At 37.1% G+C, this 20,383-nt stretch overlaps 2 protein-coding genes across 5 annotated transcripts in view; one reads left to right on the forward strand and one right to left on the reverse strand.

The window, feature by feature from the left end:
- Nucleotides 1-547: 547 nt before the first annotated feature.
- Hs3st-B (Heparan sulfate 3-O sulfotransferase-B) lies at nt 548-4,289 on the reverse strand. 2 transcript variants are annotated; one of them, XM_069109455.1, is made up of 4 exons: nt 4,119-4,289; nt 2,297-2,911; nt 1,448-1,938; nt 548-1,132 (listed from the first exon to the last, which is right to left on the reverse strand). In XM_069109455.1, exons 2-4 carry the CDS (start codon nt 2,791-2,793, stop codon nt 1,008-1,010), a joined length of 1,113 nt encoding a protein of 370 aa, XP_068965556.1. In that variant the 5' UTR covers nt 2,794-2,911; nt 4,119-4,289; the 3' UTR covers nt 548-1,007. The 2 variants fall into 2 exon arrangements, with proteins under 2 accessions (XP_068965556.1, XP_068965555.1); XM_069109454.1 differs by having other exon boundaries at nt 3,883-4,289.
- Nucleotides 4,290-5,585: 1,296 nt separating this feature from the next.
- Nucleotides 5,586-20,383, forward strand: part of Axn (protein axin) — a 30,524-nt gene continuing 15,726 nt past the window's right edge. For 2 of the 3 annotated variants that reach the window (XM_069132618.1, XM_069132622.1), the window contains exon 1: nt 5,586-6,032. The gene's annotated coding sequence lies outside the window, so the exon portion shown is untranslated. The remainder of the gene's footprint in view (nt 6,033-20,383) is intronic. The other variant, XM_069132619.1, reaches the window with a different exon arrangement.

Genomic DNA, 20,383 nt, shown 5'->3' on the forward strand with positions numbered 1-20,383 from the left:
CTCGTCATTACAAATGTCTAATTGACGTTATTAATATTTCTATGCTTCTTTTTCCTCTAACCGAAATACGTTCGTTAAAACTGTACTCGTATATTAAACGCGAGACGTAATTTTTTATTACTTTAAATTGTACTCAGTTTCCGTTTCCGCATCTACGAGAACTTCTACACTGTTATAGCGTTTCTTATAATTTAAAGACATTTTGACGCAGTTCAACTAAATTATTCAGAAAATATTCATCGCTTTCTTGCTTAAACATAATGATACATATACTAGGTAAATATCATTAGAATTACGTAGATTGCGTAGATTCTGTGCTTGATACATTGGAAGATCAAAAATTCAACAAAATGTGCAAACAATTCTTAATTCTAAACAGAACTCTATACAATCAATAACAGTAACTACGTATTTTAATACAGATTCGAACATTTTATATTCTGCACAACTACTTTAATGGAAGATGGAATTAACAAATCAACATTTTAATATGTAATAAACATTTTTAAAGATTCTATTGTAATAAATAATAGACCTGGTAAATAAAAGAATAACGCGTATGGCCATTTATCGTTTAAAATTCGGATATACTATTCTTTTTTTTCTTTTGTAATGTCCTGTAAAAAATATAGTGGAATATATGTATGCGAAAAATGATACATACGATTGATAACATTTTGCTGCCACTATAAATCTATACGCGTGTCTAAAAGTTAATATCACGAACAAGAACAGGAATTCTCTTTCTGTGTATTGTCAACACATTGAAACGATGGATATGCCCTTTTTCTTTTTCCACGTTTATGCAGTACATAAAAAAATATTCTGGTTTAGAGTAAAAACGAATATAAACTAACCGAAGAGTATTATCTGGTTCTTTTACTAATTATTTACTAACTAGTGCAAACTAATGGTGTCCGCATGCGCGCGTGTCGTATCTCAGTAAAAATTGACTATGTTCTTTTACTTGACTAGCTTCGATATGTATTCGCTTATCGCATTTATTCTCACAACCAGCCGAAATCCATTCCGGTCAATTGGTAGAAACGTTGATTGAATGGACGATAAAAATCTCTCAATCGTTGTATGGCTACAGGATCTATGTAAGGATGACTACGACCCTTGTTCTTACCTTGAAATTTATGAAATGCATATAATTAGATTCCTCCTTAATGCAGGAAATATGTTTCATATTATAGAATCTCAAATTATACTGATCTTAGAGCACGAAAAGTTCAGTATCACAAAAAAATTTGTTTATACATACAACTGTAAGAAACCAACATTTATAATTGTATTTCATAATTTATGTGTACATGTTCTAGAAGACTTGCGATAATTTTGCCAACATATTTGACGAATTATACGTTATACATAAGTCTGTAGTATTTTTTAGGAGGCAATAGTATTTTGAGGGATTAACAGGAATTATTTTTAATCAACTCACCAAGGCAATGGGGTGTAGGACGTTCCTCAGATTTGAGCAGACAGGGGAACCCCTTCGTGGCATTGAAATAAAAATGTTTCTCGCAGATAACTCTTTTTAGGCCTAAAAAGTCCTGAACCCTGGTAATCTCAGCGACTGGATCCACGATCAATCTTTCTCCAGAGACGAATAAAAATTGTGACAATGGAAAGTACTGAAGCCATCTCTCTAAGTGTCGCGCGTACACTCCGATCTTCAATGGGACCCACGTTGTGTCCACGATTTTCGATCCATTAAGAAACGCTAGATCCTCGAACTTTGGCATGTTGGCTCGTTTACTCTTCACTTGGGTATAATCGGATATCGCTCGAGTAACTGGATCCCTTACTACGAGAATCAATTTCATCGCAAGATTCATGCGTTGAACTCTTCTCGGTACTTCGCTCGTCACAAAATACGACGGGGTTTTCTCCATCGTGATTTGAGTGGACAATGTCGGAGGCATCCTATGCCTACAATATACCGTAATAAAAATATTTTATTAAGTCACATTATTAGTAATTTTTGCAAAATAAAAATAACTTCTTAGGAATGTGCATAGAAATATTGGCGAAATAAAAATAGTTAAGTACAGTGACGTGCAAAAGTTTCCAGCCAGACAGATTTTTCTTTTTCGCTTTATAAAGAATTTTAAGTAATATTACCATTATTTCCTTTTACTTATCATACTGCTACACTCAATATTATTTGAAATTATTTTAGACATCATCTTTCGAATATCAAGTTAAAAATTTATTTGGTCGAAAATTTTAGAACGCCACTGTGTATACTAAGATGAATACAAACCACGAAACAGTGTAATAAACCTACCTATACCAATGAAACCCCTTGATGTAATGATGATCAAAAAAGTGAACTTCTGATCCAGCTGCGCGAATAGCAGGATGCAATCTCAAAAATTCTAACAAAGCTCTAGTCCCGCCTTTTTTAACTCCAATTATCAAAGCTGTGGGTAATTGTTTACTCGGCATTAAACCTTGCTGTCTCAAGATCTGATACTTTCGCAAGGATCCTGTGTTCCCTTTAACGCTGTTGTTGCCTGTCCAAAGCGACACCATTTGAAGCTTCGATACTTTCGTGTGTTTCAATTCGACATCGCTTATCAGAGAGGATTTCTTGATCGTTAGACGATCCAGATTCGGGTCGTGTGCGAGTGGAACGAAATTTCTCGGTTTTTGGAAGGTTGCTTTACCAGGCAGGTTGTCGAGTAGTAAGGAATTGTCGATTAAAAAGATCCAGATGAGAATTACCAGAAAACAAGCTGGAACCAGGATTTTTTTCGACCAAGGCCCTTTTCTAAGTTCCATCCTGAACTTAAGAATCGTCGTATTTCACTGGCATCCTGGATTCCATTCTATTATCAAGCTTTCAGTCTTCTACCTCCATGCTGATATGTTAGGATAGATATTTTTCTGTCTATCATACCTATAAAAGATATTAATGTGAAATTTATCATAGACGTATTTAAAAATAACATGCATTTAATTTAATTCTAATATTAATTCTTTCTTAATAGATAAATTCAAATAAACATTTAAATTTTCTGTATCTATTACATCCATAAGATATTTATTTGTCAAAAGTACACGTAAAGCTAATATAATTCTTTAATATATAATTATAATTCATACATTCATACACACTGATATCAATTGCTTTCTTGTTATTAAAACTTATATAAGATATTTACAAAAATAATATATAGAGACTATAGTATAACAATTTAAATAGATATTAAAAATAGGAATCCCTTAATGTATGGTCTTTAGAACGTTAACGTGTCTCAGTTTACCCAATCATGCTTGATGTACCGTTTGCATCTCGCATGAGAGGGTTGCATATGTGCAAGGTGCTCAATCAGCCTACTGTAAAATATTAAAATATTTTATAACACACCGTAAAGTATTTTAAAACACCACTGTAAAGTATTAAAATATTTTATAAAACGTATAAATAAAAAGATACTCAATGTTACAAATAATATTTTATTTATAATAGGTGTATGTATATACATATAGATGTATTTTCTTGATCCAAAACTGAATTATATACATCAAAATATAATACATTTAAAAAATTATTTCGTTTTCGTTCATATTCATTACGGTAGTGATATACAACAAATTCTGTCTGCCAATAATTGCAATTACATGTATTATTATCATTACACGTAATGAAAATTTTTACAATATATTTTTTATATCATACAGTCAAATATATTTGCTGCAATTAAAAAAAAATTGCATACAAGAGAAAACCCTCATATTAACATGAATTTCATTCATTCGTAAGATAAAAATGGAAACTAGAAAATCACCTACGTTGAATATCAAGCAGGCAACCTACCTAAACAACATAAATTATTAAAAAGTGATTGCATATCTGTTACAACATACCTCCATGCCGTAGAGTGTCCAAGCGCACGTTAATTTTATACGGTATCCATAATTCTATCGTGATATTCGATTCTTTCCGGTAAATAGATGCGAGGATATGTGATTTCGTTTTAAAGGAAGTGCACACATTTAACGCATTATCAGTCGGCGCGTTCGTAACAATCGATAACGCGGAACAAGTAGAAGGGAGAAACGGTAGTATAACACAAAGCGTATCGATGAGATTTCATAGCTACCGAATCGGATAACGAGAAGTTGAATTAAACTTCATCCTCGTCGAGCTCTTCTCGTTTTCTTCGGATGTAAAAATGCTGCAACGTTTGTTAATCGCATGGCGCGCTAAAAACCTTTCCCTCTCGTGTTGCTCGCCAACATAGTTGTGAACTGTACGACACTAGCTCCACTCTTCTTAACGTGGAACAACTGGGAAGCTCGTTAGGAAGCAATATAGATCTTATGATATCGAGCAACCGAGCCCAGCTGAAAAATCGAAATATGTAATATCGTTTTATCAATAAAAGATTAAGGTACTAGAATAAAAAATATTCCTTTATCGATAACTCGTGAAATGTAATTGTATAACAGGCATTACTGATGTTATAATACTTTAGGCGATTTAAATTAAAAAAAAATTTAAGTATGTATTATATTTTGTTTGCTGATACAGTTGAAATCAACCATGAAGTATATATATATATATATATCTGTTAAAAATAAGTATTGTATAATAGCAAAAATTTAATGTTACAATTTATAATATTCATTAGTGCAATTTAATGTAATTTAGGTTTAATTATTGGAGTAGCAAATGTTTAATATAAAATAATTAATATACGAAAAATAAATATATCAGATATCAAACATGACAGAAAATGTATATTTTTTGTAAATAATTGTTTTTATTATATTAAATATGCATAACATTTCGTTAAACAAGTATAATCTAATATGAATGTTAAAAATTTACTTTTATATATATATATATATATATATATATATTACTTAAAGAATTAAATTTGTATTACTCAACATATCCACAAAAATGTTCAGCATATAAAAAAGAATATTATACAGACATGTAATACTCAACAAGAATATTAGCATAATATGTACGTGTATTAAATAATAATGATATCTAATTATCAGGAAATGACTTTATTTACACGCATAATTAGTAAAAGAAATTATCCAAAGTTATTAGTTGATTACAATGTTTAAATACTTTATAACAGAACAAGTACGTTCAAGGCAATATTAAATTGTATCTTTTTTAATTAATCGGCCATTAAAAATATATACTCCAAAATTGCTACGAAATTTTTGGAGCAAGGAGGCGCTAAATCAATTAGGTACGTGACTGTCGGTGATACATTGACTACGTGCAGACGCGCATTTGTGTGCGTGTTTCTCGGTAGTAACATTAATTAGCAATACCGTGAAACAGTGAAATAAATTGACGATCGATTTATTCAACCCTTAAAACACGTCGATAACAAAACGAATGATTTATACCGATCTAAAACTCTATCGAAAGCAACATGTTCTCGCAGAATTAGGTGAAGAGAAAATTCTTGGAGATGAATGAATGACGGCGCGTCAACTAGATACAGGACTGCTCGCGGCAAGGGCATAGGCCATGCGGCCCGTTGATTGGCCGGTCTTTGAAGGGGCAAGTTTAGTCAGAGGCCGCAAGAGTGCGCGTCCCGCGCACTCGTGTTAGATCTCGATGGCGACCGAGATGTGCCTGAGAGACGAGCCGCGAAATGCCTAGCTGTGTAGTGTTTGATTCATCGTGAATTCATTGTGATCCCCGTTTACTCGATACGATCGGGAAACACTTTGCATGCCTCCACCGTGTCAACACGCCATTATTGTTACGGTCGTTCGGCGCGGTGTGTATATATTTCGCCGTGAGTGTGGTGCGTGTGTGCGTCGTGTCGAAGTGTCGAGAGTTCACGCCGAATCATCGTCGTCGCTAGGAGAGAGCGAGAAAGTAAGGACGAAGAAAGAGAGGTACGATGTGTCTGCGTTTCAGCCCGTACCATTTTTTCGTCGATAGTTGACATTTTCGAGGATGAAACAGAGGTCTCGCCGGAGAGACGCATCGTCATCACGGCACTAGCAAATACAAGCACCGTCGGATATACCGAGTAAGTCCACTGGCCCCGTCTTTTCTTTTCCGAGAGCACCGCGATTCCTTTCTTAAAATCCCTCTCCCTGTCTTTGTCTCTCTCATTCGTTACACCGCTCGCTTTCTCTGCTCTTCTCTTCCCAGCCTTTCTTCCTCTCTTTCCCCTTATTATTTCGCCTTCTTTCCTGCTCCTTTTCTTCCTTCCAATCTTTACCACGTTAAACTTCTACTCTTTCTTCTCCAGCCTTTTTTCCTGCATACTATGAGTGTGACCCGTTCCTGTGGCAGGACCGATAGGCGCGTGTATCAACTCGGCCGTGTTTTGTATATATCCCGAGAAGATCAAAACTCGCGATGTTTGGCTGTCGCCGTCGCAAACGTCGACAGTCACAGAACGTCGGGAAACGAGAGAGAAAGAGAAAAAAAAGAAGAGCGAAGTAAGAAATAACACGAACGGAGATTTCCTCGTGCGTAACACCCGAGAATCACCCGCTCCAAAATACACCGCGGTGTTTACGTCCCCGGATCCCTTGGTTTTATTCCCTCCGATCGCTTTGTCGATCCCTTTTCCGCTCCTGGATTTTTATTTCCTTCCTGTTCTCCTTCTTTCGTTTACCTCTCCTTACCGTCCTCTCGTCTCTGCTGTGCCCCCCTGTTTCTGTCTCTTTTTCCCTCCTCCGCCTTTTTCTTTCACAGGGATCAACTGTATCCCTCTCTTTTCCCTCTATAACCTTCTCCTTTCCTCTTTCCTATTCCCTCCCTTTCCCGCTCTCTTTCACTCTGCTTCTAGCCACGAGAGCTTTGCGCGTCTCGGGGCGCGTGTATTCACGAATCGAGCTCTCTTTCTTGACGGTACCCACCACCGAACGCAGCCGTGCGTTTTCTTCTCGAGTCGTTCCACCAGCTTTTCTGCCAGTCGCAGTTTCGTTCCTCGCTCCGTGCCCTACCTTTTTTCCCTCGAGCCTCCGCGATCGTTCCGGTTCCACGTCCGTTTCGTTCTCCCTCTCTCTTCCTCTCGTTTTATATTTCTTTCTCTCATTTACTCTGCTCCTTTTTCATCCTGTGAAACCTCGCCGCGCGCGAGTCCTCTCGTCTCCCGCGGGCTCTCTCTCGCGGTACATGATTCTGCTACACGCGCGATCTCCCCTCCCCCCCCCCATCCCTTCCACCTCTGCTTTCTTTATCAAAACAATACATATGCTTACGGGTGTGCGAGAGCACGGGCTCCTCCTGATAATCGTGAATATCAATCAGAGATTTTATAAATAATTCAGTAAAAACCGATAAAATCCGCTGAAGTCGACGTGAGTCCTTCCCCCTCCCCCTCTACAGATCTACCTCCCACTCCTTCGATTCCTCCCCCCGCCCATTATCCTGGACTTCTTTCCGTAATTGACGACAGTTCACGATAAATGCGGCGAATAATTAAGACACCATTACTTCCTGGTTCTGTTACTGTATCGTTGGGAAATTGTTTGGGAAGATACTCGATCCAATGGAGAAGGGAAGGTTGATTTTAATTTTTGTTTCTTTCGGCTTTTTTTCGAGATTGCAATTATTAGTTGTAATCGATTTCGAAGTTATTTAGGCTGCCTCGTTATTTATTTAGATACTTGGAGATTTGGCGAATTATCTAGGGATATTTTAGTAATTTAGAAATATTCGGTTTGGAATGTTCCTGGTAATTAGAGTTATGGAAGTACTATATGCTCCAATAATTAAGATTAATAATAGGGATTTAAGTTAAATAATATACTATATGATACAATAATATAGTAATGGTTAAGTTTAACGTAAGTTACTGTCATTAATTTTAATTATTGGAGCATATAATACCGCAATAACTCTAATCAAGAGGAATACTCCAAAACAGATATTTCTCTACAAGTACTATGATAAAAATGATATACAATATCTCGACAATATCGGTCATCAATTTGATGTTATTTTTTATCTAAAACTCTATCGTTAAGAACATTAACAAATTTGGTAATAAAATAAATGATTATCAGCATGTAGGAACAAATTATGATTATGGGAAACATGTTGAGAATCACTGTTGCTGAAAACGGTGGCAAGTTTCATTGGTTAGTGTTAATGGAATATGTGGCGGAGGTTTGATGAGAAATACGTGATTTAGCTCGCTTTTAATTAATGTATTATATCGTATAATGGCCGAAGCGAGAATATATAATACTTTTCAACCAATCTATACATTTTTTGCCAAGCGTGCAGTAATTATCTTAATCGTGTTTATTTGTTATACGATACGGAAATGCAACCGGATTAAAATATTATTCCACAGAAAATTCGTTCAGCTTTGAGGTTAATGGCTACGTAACGATCGAGCGTAGGTGCTTAACTCTTGATCATCTGATTTAATTACTTCGTTCCAAATTGAATAAGTTTACAAAACATTAGGCTAACCGATAATTAAAGGGTAATCCGAGTAGTTCGTACAGATTAAGCACAATTATCCGTTAGACTTACCAAACAAATACGAATAATTCAATTATAATATATTGGAGTACAAGGTACTCCAATAAGCTCAGCCATGAGAAATACTCCAAAACGAATATTCCTTCGCAAGTACAATGATAGAAATAATTCGCAAGTCTTGTAATTATCAGATCTACTATCGTTAATTTGCCAGACTCGACATTATAATAGATATTTATAAACATTGGTATAATTTCACTCTCAAACAAGGCGAAACTTTAACACGTTGAATGCCACTCCAATTTTACAAGGTTTGGCTGTGGCGCCACCATGAATTTTTTATTATGCGATACATACAATGTTGAAATATTACCTACAAGAGATATGTTACCGTGTATAATCATCGTTAATGAATTTATCTCACTGAGGTCACCGGTGACCCCCATGGCACTGTAGTGCAATTTCGCTCGATTCACTTATTTTTTGCGATTATCAATTATCTCATATTATTTCTTCGCGTTGATATTTAGCATTTTAATATTTAGCAATTTAATTATTTAATTGTTCTATGTTATTACGTCCCGGGATCTACCATAATTCATCCCTCGGTCATACTTATTCGGACCTGCAATAATCCTAAAGGATCGTTACAAGATTTAGCATTTGTTACTTTACTATCAAAGCCCTTAATTGGCATCAAACAGCTTCCAAGTCGAAACGTTCCTTAGGGTTATTGTTCACTAAAGTAAAAGCTGATTTTTCCATATTCGACAACACATAATAGATCTATCTATTTCTACTAATCTGAGTGCGCCGGTCACCGGTGACCCCCATGGCATTCAACGCGTTAAGTATAAAATCCTTCAATTTATACGAGCCTTGTAATTATATTGTATACACTGCTCGTGGAAGTTTAAGAACACGAACATTTTTACATTTCTTTATTGTATTTGACAATTGCTATATATTGGTCATGATAATGTTGATCTGAATGAGTACTGTTTAGACCTTGAATATTACCAATTCAATGAATATTACCGTATTCAATGAATATTACCAATGGTGTAATACGATAAAACATAATAATAACCTAAACTATAATTAGGATAAATAAATTTTTTGAATATCATCATAGTGGATCGCCATAGACTTTCCATGATATCTCCATAGCAGAATCTTTTCTTACCTTATCTTTATCTTAGAGGAAATAAACGTTTATAATTTCGACGCGTATGCCGACATGCCAAACGTATAATTCTAATTATATTACGGAAGAATTAGTCTTCATCCTCCACCGATTACTTACATATTCATCTGTTATTTCAAAATAGCCTCTGGCCTTCTCAAAGACTTCTGCAAGCCCAAGGACTCACACACAAGAACGAGGAAACGAACAATTAAAACGTAGCTCGAAGAAATGGAAGAATAATACATCCGTTTCTTAGATACCAGTTTGAAATCGATGTGGAAGTTCGATCGTGCGTCGCAATGCGTCTCGTTTGAGATGGTAATGGATGTTAATAACCACCGGTGCAGGAACTCGCACGTGGTGAATGTGCCTAGGGTACACATTTGGGGGTGGGTGTCTGGTTGCGTGCACAACCTTGGCAGAGCGAATGGACGTCAGTGGTAGTTGATAGAAGTGGAGGTGGTGACGAGATGACGGCGAGGTTTCAAGTAGAAAGGGAATAGAGAGTTCAGAAGCGGTCGCCTTTGATGTAGACACGCTCCACAACTCCTTCACGCCAATAAACCTTTACGACGAACGTTTCTGTAAGCTTTCTTAATATTGTCATCTTTCCCTTGCCTCTTTCACTCGGTCTTTCTCCTGTGTTCCCATTGTTACTCGCAAGGGAACCACGGTTTACTTCTACGATTCTGATATTTTCTTTTCTTTTTTTCTTTTTTTCCATTTCCCTTTTTGAAGCTTCATTGGATAGACATAGACACCTAGGAACTACGGTTTACTTCTACGATTTTGATACTTTCTTTTCTTTTTTTCCATTCCCCTTTTTGAAGCTTCATTGGATAGACATAGACACCTGGCAATTTACTCTCTTTTGGTATTCAGGAATGGAATAGTTTCACATTATGATGAGATGTTCTCTTGTTTTTAATCGATATCTTGGGAGTTTTTTAAACTTGCAGTTTAGACAATTTTTGGCAAGTTTAAATCGTTTAATTTAGACCTCGGTTAACACGTTGAACGCCACGCCAGTTTTACAAGGTTTGGCCATGGTGTCACGGTAAATTTCTTATTATGCGATACATATAATGTTGAAATATTACCCTACGTTATCGTGTATAATCATCATTAATGAATTTATCTCACTGAGGTCACCGGTGACCCCCATGCCGCTGTAGTGCAATTTCGCTAAATAATTGTTCTATGTTGTCACGTCCCAGGATTTATCATAAACCATAACTCATCCATTCCTCTATCATACTTATTCGGACCTGCAATAATCCTAAAGGATCGTTACAAGATTTAGCATTTGTTACTTTCCTGTCAAGGACCTTAATTGCCATCAAATATCTTCCAAGTCGAAAGGTTCCTCAGGATAATTGTTCGCTAAGGTAAAAGCGGGTTCTTCCATGTTTGACAACCACTGGCGGATATATATATTTCAGATATATATTTCATGTATAAATAAAACTATTTTTGTTTGTTTTATACTGCATTAATTTCGTCACACCATTGTAGTAACGATGGTAATAATAAAAAATTTATAACTATTGACAATTGTTTAAATTACGTATTTCTATTAATCTTGGTGTGCCGGTCACCGGTGACCCCCATGGCATTCAACGTGTTAATTTATCTCGTTTTCTTAGCAAGTTTGAGATAATGGTAGTAAGGTAATTAGAGCTAAGGTACTTTTAAGGTAATAGTTTGTAGAAATAAATGTTTGAACGTTTACCAAGAAACTACAGTTCCTGTCTACATCGTTTCACTTTCTCAAAGAGACGTTTTCGTTGGGAAGACGTAGGTACCTGACAACAACTTATGCTTTTAGTTTTTGAGAATGGAACTGTTCTTTGTCGCGGTTGCTCCTTTGTTCTCATTGATATTTTGAAAGTAACGAGAACTCTTGGAATTTAATGAATTTTGTTAACAGTGCGAAATTTACGCGATTGTTTCGATGACTTCTAAGAATAATATATTTTAAAACAGTTTTTCACTGTTCGCAAACGAAACTCAGTCCACTCTTTTAAGTCTGTTGGTGAAACAATTTTCTCCTTTAGTTTTTAAGAATAAAACTGTTCTATGTGGCAGTGTTTCCTTGCGTTTATTAACGCCTTAGAAATACAAAGAGTTGTGTGAAAGTAGTTCAGTCTAGGACTTGGTAAATTTTTATTTCATTCGTTTGCAATTGTATGTTTGCTCTGTTAAAGTACCAGTAGTACATGTTAAAGTATCAGTAGTACAAGAATAACGTTTCACTGTTACGTCGTATCTCATTTCCAACGGTATCTTTCTATTAGAATAGCGAATTGCATTCAACTACTTGTAATTCATGGTGCATATGGATCTTTAAATTCTAATGTGACGTCTGCTACGACTCCGATACCTTTGTATGCGCTTATAATCGTGCCAGGTATAGTCTTTTACACAGTGCTACTTTACGTTCACTAACACCATCGCTATACTCGTCTTTCCTTTTCCATTCTTTACATCTATCAATCGCCTTCGTTAATATTTTGTCTTGGTCTCCTGAAAATTCTCCTGACTCCTTCCTTTTTATTCCGACTAGTAACAAACATTGCATTAACATAACATTTCACTTGCAATATATTTTCACATGATACATTTTTATTTTTATTTTTCAACTCTTGCGTATCGTGTATAATTTCACTGTACTCTCGACATTTAAAGAGTTAACACCAGTCCTAACCACGAGTACCTTGAAAACTATCGAGTACCTTATCCTACGGTAGAGTATCTTTGTAAATAGAATCAACCAGCGTTCAAGGTTTCGACAAAATTATTTTGCACGAAGGTCTCTCAATCCGCTTACGAGTAGGAAGTTAAGTCGCCAACTAATACCTGCAATATAACAAGTGGGTTATAAACTTTTCTACCTCGTACATTATATCAGTGAGTCACAGCGTACACGTTAGATAGGTTGATATATGAGTCACTCCAGCAGGAAGAGCTGTCACCGAACAGGAAGAACAATCGTATCGGCTGTCGTTTAATACGATTACAATCTCCCGGGAAACAGAAGGAATAAATGTTAATGATCGTGTACTACACAGGCCATGAGACTTGGTAGGGTCTGAACGAAAAAAAGATCGTGTCTCCCTGACCTTTCGTTTATTGCATCTAACAAGCTTCTTTGAACAACGACCCTTCCCTCTTCTGCAATTATCGGCAATAAAGTGAAAGCTTTTACCAGTCACTTTCAGCGCACGCAAAGGAGAGTAGTATACAAAAATAAGAGTTAAGAATAACAGAAGATGGAGGAGCCAGGGCGACGAGGAGGATGTTACCGGAGGCAAAAGCTTTGTAATGTCAAAGAACATCGATTTAAAGGTCCTTGGAAAGGGGGGACGGCTTTGATATCAAAATGAGAGAACGTAAAGTTTCCCCTGTGCTTTAACCACCGGCGAGCACGTGGTATCAAACGGCACGATCACGAACTGGTCTCCGCCCACTCTTTTCCAATCTTCGGTTCACGCTAGGGGATTCCCACAACTGTGTATGCGCCACGACAACAGAGGGTGGCTCATGCGTTGCTCCCTTTTATACAGTGTAGTTCACTTAACCCTATGACCTGAAATAACTCTTTAAATCTTGCGAATCGTAATCCTCGCAGAGGTGTCTGCCACTGCTTCATCTCGAGGAACCATTCATCCGAGTAATCCTATTCTTTCATCGTATCGCTTTTCTACCACGTGGGTTCTCTCCCTCGATGACTCGTATTAAAGCAATCCAGTAGGAAAATTTGTTCAACAAAGCGATTGTTCAACGTTGATCATTTTTACAGCAATTTTCTTTTATGATATCAAAAGATCTTTACACGTTTATGTGAAATTTAGCAATGTGATCTGCGAATGTATATCAAATGTTCAAAGTACGTGGTACCTGTTATAATATTTAATAGATGAAACAAATCTTTGACTATCTTTCTCTTGTGCTCGAGGAATTTGCATGCGTATTCGCTGTCTAATAATATTACTTTCTATGGAACGTTTCCGAATGAATTGCGATGAAGTAATGGAAGAAAATTTATGCAGAGGAAAATTTTAATCATCGTCGTTTCTCAGCAATTTTAACTCTTTCAAGAGATTCTCGCATAACATTACTTTTCTTCCGAAACATTTCTAGATATTCTGTAATAGCAAATTAATAATACAATCGTTAATACTAATTAACGTTACTAACTGACTTTGAATGTTCGAATGAACGATCATATTATCCACTTTGGATACTTACGCGGTAATTTTAATTCTTTCGAGATGTTCTTCCATAACATCGTTTTCCTATTTCTTGGAATATACGTTTCTGGATGATTTGTGAGTAACGTAAGAGAGTTCATCGAAGTTCTTCATTTTGGAGTAGGTTTAATTTTCTTATAACATTGTTTTTCTATACGATATTTCTGAATAATTTCTAAAAGTATAATTAACTAATGACGCTCGTATAAGCGAGCGTTTAAATATTACGGAGTAATTTTAATTCGTAATTACACACTACGTTCCGAACTTCTTAAGAATTCAGTTTACTGCTAATTAATACTTGCGAAGGAAACACATATTATTAAACATTGTTGACAAATGAAAATGAACCGGAACCAAGAAATAAAGTTAATATCGTATAACTAATATAACTTAATTGCCAATTACTAACACTCATAAAATTCATGCAAGTTTATCTAATGATACCCAAGAGTCAACGTACACGCATTTATATTAAACGCGCGCCGTCTTTTGAAAACTTGCAGCTTCGTTATTTACTTTACTTTTTACATATTAAAACGTACCGAGAACCGTCTTCCCGGTATCCGCGGTATTTCATTAACACATTGACTGCCACATGAATTTCATATATTTTGCTGCTGCAGCCACGATAAAAATATACTACACAGTAACGTTTAATTTTTACGAAATATTATATTGTATTTACGCGCCTTTTTCTAACAGTATAATCTATTATCTTTCACGTTGTTGAACATTCTCGTAGAAACTTATCTCGCTGTAAACGTTCTAAAAGATTTAATAACATGGCTCACCGATGACCACCGTACCAATCAACGTGTTAAACGTATTAAGTATTATATATAAATGGCGTGTTTTCTGTTCGTTAATTTCGAGTAGAACGGGTAGTACGATAAGCGTGTTGAAATCGCGTTCCTCATGTGCCTGGTATCAAAGTTAAACAGTCTAAAAGGCGAAATAAACGCGAAACGTGTTACGATAAGGGGGGAGGGAGGCGGGGGGAAAAAAGGAAAGCGGTTCAGCAGGGGTGGTAGCGAGGGGATGGTAGAGAAAGAGGAGAGAAGGAAAGATAAGTGAAAGAAGATAAAGGGGCGCCGAAATGGTACCGCGTTTGATCCATCATCTCCTCCGTCTGTGTGTGCAATAATTGTCTCTATTGTCTGTAGCACTGTTCTCACTGTTTGTGGCCCCTTCCATCTCTGCTACTTCTGCTCTCATTCTTTCACCATCGCCGTTTTATCATTCAGTTTCTCGGTGTCGTCGGTTCGTTTATTTCAATTTGTGTGTCAATCTCTCGTGCGACCAAGAGGTTACTGTATACCTGGCCTGAATGTATCATCGGTGATACATCGGTGCATACGGTGTGCCATCACGGCTCAAGTACTCTAAAACAGAATATATCTACATGCAATTGTACATCTCGTGCACAAGCATAGGCGAGATATATCGCGGCGAGTGAATGAGACAGGGCTTTTTAATGTAAGAAGCGAACGTCTGATTCAGTTATTCGAGATTTTCGTTAGTCTATCGGTAGCACGAGTATTGGATAACGTGCAGACTGGCTGACAGCGAGAAAAAGAAAAAGGGAAACAATGAAAACGCGTGATCGCTCCCGTTCTTTATTTTTCTGTCACATACAATTAGAGCGCATTTCTTTGATGCAAGGCAAGCGGGAAATCCGAGATTCTTATTGCGCTGTTAGGTTCAGACTGTTTGACGAATACGTTTCTTTAAATAGGATTCCGAATCGTTGCAAAGAAATCGTAATGATCATCGTAAAGAAACGTTACTTTCTTCGTTCGACTACTCGCAACACTTCATCAATGGAACATGTTAGTTGGTGTTTTATGCGCAAGTCAAGTGTGTCAGCCTGTATCGTCTGCATCGTCAAATGTGAAATAGTTTTTACGTAATTCGTTGTACGATGTATAAATATGAGATATCTATAAGTATCTTAAGTAACATGCGTGGCATAAAAATACACCTAACTATTATATTCAATGTTGTATATTCATTTATTCCAATTTTATTACGATTGAATGTACTCAAATGTTGCAGCTTATAAAATTCTCTATGACATCGTAATAATAATAAAGCGAAAAGTTCCGGTTCCTCTTAGAAACTGCCTCTTTATAGTCAAGTATCAAATTACATAAAATATAAGTGAAAAATAAGTCGGCAATAAATTACTTTGAAGCGGTAACGTCCATTTCTTCTCTGGCACGATCGAACGGCTCAAATATTCAAGTATCGATTTTATTTCAGGAAATTGAATTACACGTAAAATGATTGATAGCGCGGGGAAGGAAAGGGACGGGGCTCCGTGGAGTGTAGTTACGCGTATACGGGCTGGCTGAGGGCGCGAAGAGGGAAGGAGAGTATGTATGTATTGTCGCGAATGAGACAGAGGGGAAGAGAAGAAAGCGAAAAAGATAAACAGAGTCCTTTAAGTCCGTGCATGCGACGGGCAAAGAGCGCAGACAATGAGGGTCAAAGGCGCCACTTCTCTTGCCACGTTTTTAGCTGGGCGATCTTCATTCTTTGAGGACTTTGTTCCACTGCTGTGGACCCACGGGAAATTCTTTTCCCCGTCCGAAGAGGCCGATCAAACAGTCATGAGCGTTACTAACTTCGAGAAAGAAGCTTCCCTGACTGGCTCGTATCGTTGTTTTATCCTCTTACCGCGATATACCGATGAGCAAACACTTTGCACATAACTGTTCATATTGGTCGAATGAATAGTTCGAGCTCTTCCCTTCGACCACCCTGTTTCGCGAAATAAAATGATTTTTTGCGCACATGGATTCGATTAACCTTCTGACTTTTTGTGTATCGTACATAATTACTGGTACAGATGCCACATCATGATGGTCAGAAGGGACGCGACGCGTGGTATCGTACGAAGCAATGTGTTCGATGTTCGAAATACGTCGCGTTCAGCTATTGAATGCCTGGTAATAAATTTGGAGTTCAATTGGATCGTTAGAAGAAGGATAATAGATTTATCGAAGAGCTTTGAATGCTTTGATTCTCTATTTGAAAACTCTGAATAGCATAGTAGATTACATCTGCTAGAGAAAGCTGGATTCAGTGAAATTAGGTTTAGGCTTCTGTTAGGTATCAAAAAGACGAGTAAAGACGAGTAAGGAAGAATAACTGTTTTATGCTGTTGTAATTTGTTTCAAATTAAAAAGTATAAGATACTGGAACAAAATATTCGCTTCTATTATTATTGAAATAAAAGAAACAGTCGTTATACTGATATTTAAATATTTTCTTCTTTACCCGCTTGTTACGTTAGAAATTTTATTATTTCTGATAAAATGTTCTGACTAATAAAATAACCCTATACATATATGAAATCACTAAAAGTGAACATTCCCTATTTTTCTCCTTACTACTTTGGGATATATAAGAATTTCACGTTTTTTTAATGTGCTATTTAGCAGTTAGTCGCAACGGAACCCGTCACTGATCTTTTAGGTTAATCCGATACGAAGCGTTTTAAACTACGAAACACCCAATCCACAGGCAAAAGCGTAGCAAAGCTTCTAAAAGAAATAATTCTCGTGAAACGACGACGATCGTTGTTCAAAGAACCTTACACCTAAGATCCGTAACGGTCGTGAAAAAATACCGTTTAATAATTAAACAGGAAAGGAAAAGTCGCCTTTCTATCCAAAGTCGGAAATACAGTCATTGAGTAATGGCAGGGCGCGTATAAACACATCCCGAACGAAGGCGCATGCGCGTGCGCGCGCTAAATTGTAATATCAATTTTAAAGATATTCGCCCAGATTTTTCTAAGAATTGTACATATACACATACACGTATGATGTGTATAGATGTATATACCCGTGTACATTCGACAAGAAAAGGCAATACAAGAAACTATGACCGCGAGGCTGTTGAATGACGACTCGCGCGCTGCTCGCGGCATGCTCGAGCGAATCGAATTGCGCTCTCGGCACGGTTCTATCCCTCGGGCTTGTACAACGATCCCGTTAACGAACGACGCCATTAAGGGCGCATTAACATATAATTTTCCGCGAGAAATTATAGGCGACTCGGCTGAGTTGGCTCGCACGGTGTTTATTATACACATCCAAGAGCAACAGAGTGCCCTGGCTGTGCGCTGTCGATCGAAAGCACCCAGGACTGTGTGGCAAGGTGAGAGAGAAGAGAGATTTTAACTGGCGCGATGTGTTGGTGCATTCATGCGAATCCATATTGAGAGGCCAGAAACATGCATACATGTGTGTGGGATCGCGTGCGGCGGCAAGATCAAACGGAGATTCTCCTTCTCTTATACCCTCTCATCGTAATTCTCCCTCTTCTTCCCCCACCGCTGCGCGCCGTCCTCTCTATCATTTTGTCTCTCTCTCTCTCTTTCTCTCTGTATCTTTCTCTCTCTCTCTCTCTCTTTCTCTGTAACGTACGTTCGTTTCTTCTCTCTCGCTTGTTCCGCCACGCCGTATCGCTGCGTCTCACTCGCTTCGCCTTGTGCAAGTGGTACCGATGCGTTACTATATAGTTCCTCACTTTTGCTCGCAAATGGTCTTTTCGTAACCCGTCTCTCTCTTTCGCCGGCTCGGTAGACCGTTTCTCGCCGCTTTCCTTCTGTTTCTATTTTTTCTTCCCTCCTTTTTGCTTTTTTCTTTCCTCTTCTTCCCTCGCCTTGCCGATTCTTCGTCCTTTTTTCGGTTATCGTCGATGATTTTATTTCCATTAAACCGTTCGGATCGTCGGCAAACTGAAATTTGCGATTGTTTCTAATTTAAATAAATTAGAGTACCGTACAAAGTCGAATTTCGCGGGAAGATAAGAAAGTCGTGAAAGACGTTTTTATCGATGGGACGCAGCTTAATTATGATTATAACTTCGGCGTTCTGTTTTATTCGAATTATTAAATGAGAATGAAAAGATAAAAAATAAGGGGGTTAAGAATGTTAAAGTTTTATCAATGATGTTAGAGAAGATTCCATTACGCGAAGAGGAAATAGAAAAATAGTTGTCGTTATGTATTGAACGTGGAACGTCACGACGAATCTGTGGTTAAAGCGGCTGGATAAGATAAATCAGTGCGTCGGCTTGTAATTTACCTGGAGGGAAGTAGTCGTTTGGCAACGACTTCAATCGAATTTCATTGAACACGAAGTTAAAGAGATCGTCTGGGTTAGACAACGGTTGACGATAAACGATTTTACTTATGCTTCTCTAACATGGTCTTTACGTGTTTAACTGAACATTTAATTTATTCAATTCTCCAACAAATATTTACGAATCATAAAATATTTCTTATATTCATGTATTGATATATCTTATTTATATTTTTAATTCAATTAGTCTGATTCGATACATAAAAGATTTTTATTATCTTAACATTCGATTAATTATATGATCATAGCATCGAATCAATAGTAGTAAAACTCGATAACGATAGATGGCGTCTAATTACCGATTTATATTTTTAATATGGCGCTAATTTTGTTAATGAAACAATTATTACAGTAAAGATATAACAGACTTACGATATTAAAGAGTAATTCTGTCTTTATTTAAGATCGTTTAAAGGTGCAACTTGTTGCATTATATTTATTATAACAATACAACATAGCCGGACATATGAATAATACCATCTTCTTATATGTATAAACTTTCAAAATTACTTCTATTGACAACAAGAACCACAAGTATTAAGAGACAAATGTCATATTCGTACATGACCAAATACTCGAAACATTTTATTTTATAACAAACTTACGAATTCACCATCAAATTTTAACGTATTTGCTAATATCGTACTAGTAATAGTATTTCAACAATAACACCAACTTCTGCGACTCCGAAGCACAACCTTATTTTGCTTGGGCCTTTTTCACCGATAGAAACCTAACAATTTAGATATGCTTTGGCCTCATCATTACAGCTAACCACTTGTTTAAATTTATGAAAATTCTCGCGTTTCCGTGCGAGTTTTAAAGTATGGATAGGTATATATAACTCAGAATTTGCCCTTATACCTGGACCCTACCACTTTTTTGTCCTACGTCCACCATGGCCTGGCCGGCTAGGGGGACAAGGAGAAGGGAGAGACTTTGTAAGAGAAAGAGAAAGAGGGCGGCAGGCAGTTGTGGCCGTAAGGGAGGTGTGGCAGAGCAAGAAGAAAAGAAGACGAAGAAGAACGATGTAAGAGCGAGGAAGAAAGCCAAGGGAGAGAGATATGTAATGCTCGCTCTCCCTTGGCTCTACGGTCACTGTGTAGTTTCAGTCTTACCGTGTACGTTGTATGGGGCACAGGTCTTCCTCGGCATCCTTTGTCGTATTCACATTCAACCGAGCCGTTCCTTCAGCCCCTGTTTTTGTGCTCGTTTCGCTGATTCGGTACGAACGAAAAGATTTCACGGAATAAAATTTTGAGTCGGCGATCGAAGAGTACACGTCTATACAATCGCTCGAACTTTTCATCGATCTATAATCTAACTTGCC

The sequence above is a fragment of the Bombus flavifrons genome, chromosome 3, assembly GCF_040668555.2.
Source record: "Bombus flavifrons isolate JBK064 chromosome 3, iyBomFlav1_principal, whole genome shotgun sequence".
Lineage (NCBI taxonomy): Eukaryota > Metazoa > Arthropoda > Insecta > Hymenoptera > Apidae > Bombus > Bombus flavifrons.

Coding starts and splice junctions, on each gene's coding strand:
- Hs3st-B (XM_069109455.1), bottom strand. CDS start 2,793: ATGGAACTTAGAAAAGGGCCTTGGTCGAAAAAAATCCTGGTTCCAGCT. Junction 1,939..2,296: donor AAGGGGTTTCATTGGTATAG/GTAGGTTTATTA, acceptor GGTATATTGTAG/GCATAGGATGCCTCCGACAT. Junction 1,133..1,447: donor TCCTACACCCCATTGCCTTG/GTGAGTTGATTA, acceptor ATAAATTTCAAG/GTAAGAACAAGGGTCGTAGT.